We start from the raw sequence: 9,678 nt of genomic DNA, 5'->3' as shown, positions 1-9,678 counted from the left end.
TCTCAGCTTTCTGATGGCTTCAATCCAGGAGGGACCCGTAAAGATCTGCTTGTCAGGGCATTATGTCTGCAGGCGGGAGATATATGGGGGCCTGGCTGTGAGCGAGCAGCAATGTCCCACCGCAGTCTGACGATCAGCGCTCGCGTAAAATATGGACAGATGCTGGGAACTGGCGGCGGCTGCGAATTATCCTAATTCCTTGTCCCTGTAACTGTGCTGAGTGTTACGTACTGGGGGATGGTAGAACTTTACGTGTAGCTTCCATAGAGTGTTTAACCAAGAGGGTCATCGCTTGCGCCCATTTACTATGTATGTCTAGTAACTCTGGCAACGCACTCGCAACACGCCACTGACTCACTTTTGCGCTTACGTCCTGTTGTCGCTCGATGACGCCCATTCATGTTGTTACAGAATCACGTGCAGTCCCGTGATACGCGCGCAGGTTGCTATAAATCGTTGGCTGTGGCTGTATTGGAACTTCCGCACGACGTAGAGTTAGTCTTATGAACGTCTGACTTCACTCTTCCTGCGTTTACCAGTTGCCAGACGGCGCAGCGCTTCGCTCCTTGTACCGTGATGGGAAGGGGATAAATTAAAGCCGTATGGCAGGGCATGCTGGGAGGTGTAGTTCTTCCCCCTGCCACAGTATAGGCTCTTTCTGTGGTTTTAGAGAAATCCTGATCTGTGTTATTGTATCTGTCTTACATGGAATAATTATTACTCTTATCATTCAGTGACGGCAGTGACAAGATCTCTGCCTTCTATTGTGTCTTTCAGTCTGTTCCCCGGATTATAGTCCAGTCTGCTAGTATCGATGACAGTGCCCTCAAGCCCAAACCGGTAAGTGGCCAGGGATCGTTATATCACTCAAGTGCATGGGGACATATTATTGTGTTATACTCGGATATAGGGCATGAGAAATATGTGGACATATTATTGTGTTACACTCAGGTGTAGGGTATGGGAAGTCTGGGGACGTATAATTGTGTTACACTTGTGTAGGGCATGGAAGGTCTGGGAACATATTATTGTGTTACACTTGGGTGTAGGGTATGGAAGGTCTGGGAACGTATTATTGTGTTACACTCGTGTAGGACATGGAAGGTCTGGGAACGTATTATTGTGTTACACTCAGGTGTAGAAACATAGAATTTGTCGGCAGATAAGAACCACTTGGCCCATCTAGTCTGCCCCTTTTTTTTTTTATATTATTTTTATCTCTAACCTTATTTGATCCTTATTTCTTTGTAAGGATATCCTTATGTCTATCCCATGCATGTTTAAATTGCTCTACTGTCTTAGCCTCTACCACCTCTGATGGGAGGCTATTCCACTTGTCCACTACCCTTTCTGTGAAATAATTTTTCCGCAAATTTCCCCTGAACCTCCCCCCCTCCAACCTCCGTGCATGTCCTCGTGTCCTATTGCTTCTCTTCATTTGGAGAATGGTTCCCTCCTGGACTTTGTTAAAACCCTTGATATATTTGAAAGTTTCTATCATGTCCCCCCTTTCCCTTCTCTGCTCCAAACTATACATATTAAGATTTCTTAGTCTTTCTGGGTATGTTTTGTGATGTAGGCCATGCACCATTTTAGTTGCCCTCCTTTGTACAGTTTCTAATGTATTAATATCCTTTTGAAGATATGGCCTCCAGAACTGAATACAGTATTCTAGATGAGGCCGTACCAATGACCTATACAGTGGCATTATTACTTCTTTCTTTCTGCTGCGGATTCCTCTCCCAATGCAGCCAAGCATCTGACTAGCCTTCCTGATTGCCTTGTTACATTGCTTACCTGCCTTTAAGTCATCTGAAATAGTGACTCCTAGATCCCTTTCCTCCTCAGTAGTTTCCAGTATAGTGCCATTAATACTGTATTTAGCTTTAGGATTTTTGTAGGGTATGAGAAGTCTGGGAACGCGTATTGTGTTACAAGGTATGGGAAGTCTATGGACATATTATTGTGTTACACTCAGGTATGGGAAGTCTGGGGACATATTAATATGTTACAGTCGGGTGTGTGACCCATGGAGTGTGGGGACTTATTTGTGCGTTACACTCGGGTGTGTGACCCTTGTAGTGTGGGGATGTATTAGTGCGTTACACTCGGGTGTGTGACCCATGGAGTGTGGGGACATATTAGTGCGTTACACTCAGGTGTGTGACCCATGGAGTGTGTGGATGTATTAGTGCATTACAGTCTGTGTTAGACCCATGGAGTGTGGGGATTTATTAGTGCGTTACACTCTGGTGTGTGATCCGGGGAGTGTGGGCATGTATTAGTGCGTTACACTCAGGTGTGTGACCCATGGAGTGTGGGGATGTATTAGAGTGTTACACTCGGGTGTGTGACCCATGGAGTGTGGGGACATATTAGTGCGTTACACTCAGGTGTATGATCCGGGGAGTGTGGGGATGTATTAGTGCGTTACACTCTGGTGTGTGACTCATGGAGTGCGGGGCTGTATTAGAGCGTTACACTCAAGTGTGTGATCGGGGGAGTGTGGGGATGTATTAGTGCATTACACTCTGGTGTGTGACTCATGGAGTGCGGGGCTGTATTAGAGCGTTACACTCGGGTGTGTGATCGGGGGAGTGTGGGGATGTATTAGTGCATTACACTCTGGTGTGTGATCGGGGGAGTGTGGGGATGTATTAGTGCGTTACACTCAGGTGTGTGATCGGGGGGGTGTGGGGATGTATTAGTGCGTTACACTCAGGTGTGTGATCGGGGGAGTGTGGGGATGTATTAGTGCGTTACACTCAGGTGTGTGATCTGGGGAGTGTGGGGATGTATTAGTGCGTTCCACTCTGGTGTGTGATCGGGGGAGTGTGGGGATGTATTAGTGCGTTACACTCAGGTGTGTGATCGGGGGAGTGTGGGGATGTATTAGTGCGTTACACTCAGGTGTGTGATCGGGGGAGTGTGGGGATGTATTAGTGCGTTACACTCAGGTGTGTGATCGGGGGGGTGTGGGGATGTATTAGTGCATTACACTCTGGTGTGTGATCGGGGGAGTGTGGAGATGTATTAGTGCGTTACACTCAGGTGTGTGATCGGGGGAGTGTGGGGATGTATTAGTGCGTTACACTCAGGTGTGTGATCGGGGGAGTGCGGGGCTGTATTAGAGCGTTACATTCGGGTGTGTGATCGGGGGAGTGTGGGGCTGTATTAGAGCGTTACACTCGGGTGTGTGATCGGGGGAGTGTGGGGATGTATTAGTGCATTACACTCTGGTGTGTGATCGGGGGAGTGTGGGGATGTATTAGTGCGTTACACTCAGGTGTGTGATCGGGGGAGTGTGGGGATGTATTAGTGCGTTACACTCAGGTGTGTGATCGGGGGGGTGTGGGGATGTATTAGTGCATTACACTCTGGTGTGTGATCGGGGGAGTGTGGAGATGTATTAGTGCGTTACACTCAGGTGTGTGATCGGGGGAGTGTGGGGATGTATTAGAGCGTTACACTCAGGTGTGTGATCGGGGGAGTGTGGGGATGTATTAGAGCGTTACACTCAGGTGTGTGATCGGGGGAGTGTGGAGATGTATTAGTGCGTTACACTCAGGTGTGTGATCGGGGGAGTGTGGGGATGTATTAGAGCGTTACACTCAGGTGTGTGATCGGGGGAGTGTGGGGATGTATTAGAGCGTTACACTCAGGTGTGTGATCGGGGGAGTGTGGAGATGTATTAGTGCGTTACACTCAGGTGTGTGATTGGGGGAGTGCGGGGCTGTATTAGTGCGTTACATTCGGGTGTGTGATTGGGGGAGTGCGGGGCTGTATTAGTGCGTTACACTCAGGTGTGTGATCGGGGGAGTGTGGGGCTGTATTAGAGCGTTACACTCGGGTGTGTGATCGGGGGAGTGTGGAGATGTATTAGTGCGTTACACTCGGGTGTGTGATCGGGGGAGTGTGGGGATGTATTAGTGCGTTACACTCAGGTGTGTGATCCGGGGAGTGTGGGGATGTATTAGTGCATTACACTCAGGTGTGTGATCGGGGGGAGTGTGGGGATGTATTAGTGCGTTACACTCAGGTGTGTGATCGGGGGAGTGTGGGAATGTATTAGTGCATTACACTCAGGTGTGTGATCGGGGGAGTGTGGAGATGTATTAGTGCGTTACACTCAGGTGTGTGATCGGGGGAGTGTGGGGCTGTATTAGAGCGTTACACTCGGGTGTGTGATCGGGGGAGTGTGGAGATGTATTAGTGCGTTACACTCGGGTGTGTGATCGGGGGAGTGTGGGGATGTATTAGTGCATTACACTCAGGTGTGTGATCGGGGGAGTGTGGAGATGTATTAGTGCGTTACACGCAGGTGTGTGATCGGGGGAGTGTGGGGCTGTATTAGAGCGTTACACTCAGGTGTGTGATCGGGGGAGTGCTGGGACGTATTAGTGCGTTACACTCAGGTGTGTGATCGGGGGAGTGTGGGGATGTATTAGTGCGTTACACTCTGGTGTGTGATCGGGGGAGTGCGGGGCTGTATTAGTGCGTTGCACTCTGGTGTGTGACACATGGAGTGCGGGGCTGTATTAGAGCATTACACTCAGGTGTGTGATCGGGGGAGTGTGGAGATGTATTAGTGCGTTACACTCAGGTGTGTGATCGGGGGAGTGTGGGGCTGTATTAGAGCGTTACACTCAGGTGTGTGATCGGGGGAGTGTGGAGATGTATTAGTGCGTTACACTCGGGTGTGTGATCGGGGGAGTGTGGGGATGTATTAGTGCATTACACTCAGGTGTGTGATCGGGGGAGTGTGGGGATGTATTAGTGCGTTACACTCGGGTGTGTGATCGGGGGAGTGTGGGGATGTATTAGAGCGTTACACTCAGGTGTGTGATCGGGGGAGTGTGGGGATGTATTGGTGCGTTTCACTCGGGTGTGTGATCGGGGGAGTGCTGCGACGTATTAGTGCGTTACATTCGGGTGTGTGATCCGGGGAGTGTGGGGATGTATTAGTGCGTTACACTCAGGTGTGTGATCGGGGGAGTGTGGGGATGTATTAGTGCGTTACACTCGGGTGTGTGATCCGGGGAGTGTGGGGATGTTTTAGTGCGTTACACTCGGTTGTGTTATGCGCAGTGTTAAGGGGATGATATATACATCTGTTACAGGGCACAGTGTACGCAGGGGATTGTCACTTATAGCAACCCAGGCACATAGGCTGCCGACACGGCGGCGTGCGTATCCCACAATGCATCCAGCCCATCATGTGCCTTGCTGTGCCGCTTTCCTCTCAGTAACTGATGCCATTCTGCTCCCAGCTGAGCCTCAGCCCCTAACGTCTGACCCTATTGTACGTGTACCTAGTATCTATGATGGCTGGCCGTGACGTGACAGCTGCTTACAGTTCAGTCCCCGTCACATGTTCTGTCTAAGGGGTATATTTACTAAAGTGTGGGTTCTCAGAAGTGGAGACGTTGTCTATAGCAGCCAATCAGATTCTACTTAACATTTATCTAACACCTTTTACATAAACTAGACTCTGGTCGCTATTAGCAACGTCTGCACTTCTAAAAACCTGCACTTAAGTAGCTATACCCCTAAGTCTCAAAAAAGATATATAAGTGTTATTAAATTAGTCCAGTATGTACTAATCACTCCTGTTGTGTGCAGCCAAACCATGCTGGTAAATGTAGTGCAACAGGTGGGTGGCGCAACGTGTTATTTTGACCCTGCTGTGCTTGTTATCTGCAATTATTACTGTTGTGTTTGTATTAGAAGTTGAACCCCCCCCCCCCATTAATGGAGTTTTAGGTTAGTAGCAATCGAATTTCCAGGTCATGTCAAAAACTTCTGGTATGCTTACCCCATAACTCTGCCGTGCTGACAGACAGTATTGATCACCCAAGTTTAGTACATGTTGCCTCTGGGAAATAGATCTGAGAAATGGTCTGTTTAATCTCAGAAGCTGCCTTTAAATTCTTCACCTGTGAATTGACAGGCCCCGGGAAAATGGAGGGTGGGAGGGGGGAAGAAAATTTGTAAGGGAAAAATAAATCTTTGGCAGCCAGTTGAAAATTCGTGATTTATCCTGGCCTTAAGTGCAGCCAAAGAACTGTTAGAGACGTATAGATCACTATAGCGCTCTAGCACCCATAAATCCCGCAGTCTGAGCAGCAAAAAGACCGGCCCTGTCACATAAATCAACTTTCAAGTAAATATTGGGAGGAAGAAAAAAAAATTCCTTGTGCAGAGTTTGTCCTTTTGCTAGCGGTGATCTGCCGCTGTCCTCTGCTTCATAGAATTAACACCTTCACATCTAGTGTGTCTACTAGTCTAGTCCTGAATAACATATAATATACTGCTCATCAGAGACCATGATTTACCATGATTTGATGTCCTTGTTCAACCTGCCATTAGTATCACGTGCTTGGCACTGCTAGGTTTGTTGGTTGGCCGCTCTGGGGCAATTGCAGAGCTGGTGAACCAGCCATGCTCCTTGTTTGGTCATTGGTGCTGTCCACCTAGTCAATAGAACATCCTGCTTTGCCCTATGGGACCGTACTCTCGTAGTGACCTGTTCAGAAGCTGTAACGAGCTGTCTTTATATTTTTGTTTTCTTTTGTTTGTTTTTGTAAGGTTATCCAAAAAGAAGGGACAGGGTTCCAACAACCGGTGATCGCCCGTTCGCCAACCCAAGAGAAGAAAAATGAGAGCTCACCTGTTGTGCCTTCCCAGGTAAAATCTTGCGAATCTCCGGGACAGGAAACACAGGAGGGACCTCCAAGTCCACTCAGTGAGGCATCGAGTGGATACTTTTCCCACAGTGTCTCCACAGCCACACTATCCGAGGCATTAATCACCGGTATTGAGGTGCCTACAGGTCAAACGCCAAGTCCGACCGCTACTGACATTTTTCCGGCTCCAGTTCCTCCTTCACAACAGTCTTCTGATAAAGACCACACAGTCAAGCCTGAAATCCTGTCTGACCAGAATCATCGCACAAGCACAGGGAAAGTTGTGAATGAGCCGTCTAAAGTGGTTCCAGCTGAAAATGTAAATCAAAAAGATCATGATGGCTTAATCATTTCTAGCACTGTCCATTATACCAAGCCAAGTCTAGAAGTGTCATCTGTGGATCCAGTTGGAAGGCTTGAGAACATTTCTCTTTCAACAAATGTTGAAGGCCAAGGCACTAGCAGTATCTCAAAAAGTGCACCTTCACCAGCAAAGCTCACCACAGATAGCATGCCATCTTCCGAGACTCAGGATGACCACAAAAATTCAACTGCACTAAGTTTTAAGCCACTTCTGCTGACCGACCAGCTAGACCAGACCAAAGTTGTAGTTTCACCTTTCAAAATACGGAAGGTAAGGACATCTGAGCTAAAATCCTTCACACGCATGCTTGGAGAAGAACTTGGAGATATGCCAACCGTGGGGACAGGAGTAAAGTTAAAAGGAAGTAGAGAACGATTGGATGACCAGGTGGAAAGTGGGGAAGACCGGACAGAAGAAGCCTCCGACTCAGAGGAGTCTCAGGAGGTTCCGGAATGGTTGAAAGATGGGGAATATGTGACAGTTGGGACTAATAAGAATGGTATCGTGAGATATGTTGGCCCAGCAGACTTCAAAGAAGGAACGTGGGTTGGTGTGGAACTTGATGTACCAGCTGGTAAGAAATGACTATATTCAGATGGAATATGTACATGACTATATCATTTTACACTTGTTCAAGTATGGATTTCAAATCGCTAAAACATTGAAAAATGTATATTTAGAGAAGTTAATTGAAAATCTGATGGACTTCTAAAATCAATTTCTTCCTTAGACAACCTAGATAAAGAATAAGTAATTACACCCACAGAGCTGACAGCTCTGCAAGTAGCTATACAGAGCCTGAGGATGAAGCTTTCCTTCTGGTTTGCTTATACTTTGAGCTCCACTAGTGTTGAATTTCAATAGTGTGGACAAGCTACACTGGTTGACTCCACAGACTTCGAGCAAAGACTGCACAGGAGCTAATAACGTTGTTTTATTTCCTTTTATTGCAGGAAAAAATGATGGCACAGTTGGCGGCAAACAGTACTTTAGATGTAACCCGGGCTACGGTGTCTTGGTGAGGCCCAACAGAGTCAAGAAAGCCACCGGTACAGCCCGAAGAAGAAGTGCCGGGTTGCGCTTGCAAGGAGGTGCTGCTACAGAAAACCGGAAGACCGGAAGCCTGACAGGTTCTGCAGGAAATCTTGCAGTGTTGACTGCCATGGTAAAACCAGACAGAGCTACAACTATAAAGGGGGATGCTCAGAAGAAGGCAGAGAACAGGAAATCATGGGCCAACTAAGAACTTTATATATAATCCTACAATTTAGCCTAAAGAAGAGTTTCCACGAGGTAGTCATCTCTGATGATCAGTCATGACAAAGTCTTCTACATAACTAATTCCATGATGATGCTTTCAGGTATGATAGTTGACCATGCATCACTTTTGGGTGGAGAGCCTGTGATCTCCATACCAAGTAGGGAGGCGCAACTCTGATCCATTGATGGGTCTCTTAAGCAGGAATGAGGGTTTGGGATTATTCAGAGATGGTCCCAGACATGATCTGCAAAGTCTTTAAATTGTGATGTCATGATTCCGTCTCTGCTCCTAACTACAGTTTCTAACAAACTAGAAAAACAATGCAAGACTGGAACTGCTATCTGTTCTCCTGAAAACCAGCTAAACATACGCTAAATCTACATGTATATATGTGTGTATGTGTAAATATGTTTTATACATATGTCCTTCATAGGGTAAGAATCATTCTGTTTTGTGTACGCTGGAATCAGACCAAAATTGCGGTTTGCTACTCACTACAAATATCATGATCGTGCCAGTGAGCAGCCAGACCAAAGGGAAAGTATGCAGTGAGCACCAATGTTTGTATTGTAGACATGAACAGACACATACATGTGCACGTGTATATAACCGGTTTTGTGTAAATATACATGAATATATTTTGGGAACTATAATGTGCAATGATAAGAAATAGCAGTCAAGGAAGATGCTTAAAACATTATTAAGTCATGCTTAATGAATATTGGTATGATTATAATTTTATCGGTTTATATGTATAGGCTCTTATATTTGGTACACAATCCAGACTATATTATCCATCTCTTATTAGTTGCCTTTTGACTTAAGTATAATTTTTTTTCCCTGGTGGCAGCAAATTAATCCCACTTCTAACCCCAATGTGACTGAAAGAACTTGCTGATTTTAAACATTTTTTTAGTAGTGTCGCAGCGTACTTACCTTAACGTGACTGAAAGAACGTGCTCATGTAAAATTTTTTATAGTAGTGTCACAGCGTGCATAGTTATAAATGATCACGTGCACTATGGGGGGGAGGGGGCGGGGGTTAATGCAAAAAAGTGGTTCAGCAATGACTTACAGCAGTCTCTGCATTATAAAAGAATTAGTTACAATTTCTGTTTATTGATGGTGGAGGGTTTTATATTTATGTTATTTATGTCTGGTGGGGGACAATAATGAGTAAAAGGAGGGGCTGCAATTTGCAATCTTGATTTGGAACACTTGAGAACGTAGAAATTGATGCAGATAAACCCTGGCAGAAATTGTTTGTGTATACAGGTCCATTCACTTGCATTATTTTATTTTTGAACTATCATTGTATTATATCGAATTTACTGCACATTGTCACCCAAGAGCCCCAATGCCTAATG

General features: G+C 46.3%; 1 protein-coding gene across 1 annotated transcript in view; it reads left to right on the top strand.

Annotated features, from left to right (window-relative positions):
- Positions 1–9,343, top strand: part of KIF13B (kinesin family member 13B) — a 253,470-nt gene extending 244,127 nt beyond the window's left edge. The window contains exons 38-40 of the mRNA XM_063915075.1: positions 778–840; positions 6,589–7,624; positions 8,004–9,343. Of these exons, the coding sequence (XP_063771145.1) occupies positions 778–840; positions 6,589–7,624; positions 8,004–8,293 (1,389 nt within the window). The 3' untranslated portion in view covers positions 8,294–9,343. The remainder of the gene's footprint in view (positions 1–777; positions 841–6,588; positions 7,625–8,003) is intronic.
- The last annotated feature ends 335 nt before the right edge of the window (positions 9,344–9,678 follow it).

This window comes from Pseudophryne corroboree, chromosome 4 (genome assembly GCF_028390025.1).
Source record: "Pseudophryne corroboree isolate aPseCor3 chromosome 4, aPseCor3.hap2, whole genome shotgun sequence".
NCBI lineage: Eukaryota > Metazoa > Chordata > Amphibia > Anura > Myobatrachidae > Pseudophryne > Pseudophryne corroboree.
Note: the sequence above shows the minus strand (reverse complement) of the source record. Positions and strands in the feature narration are given on the sequence as shown.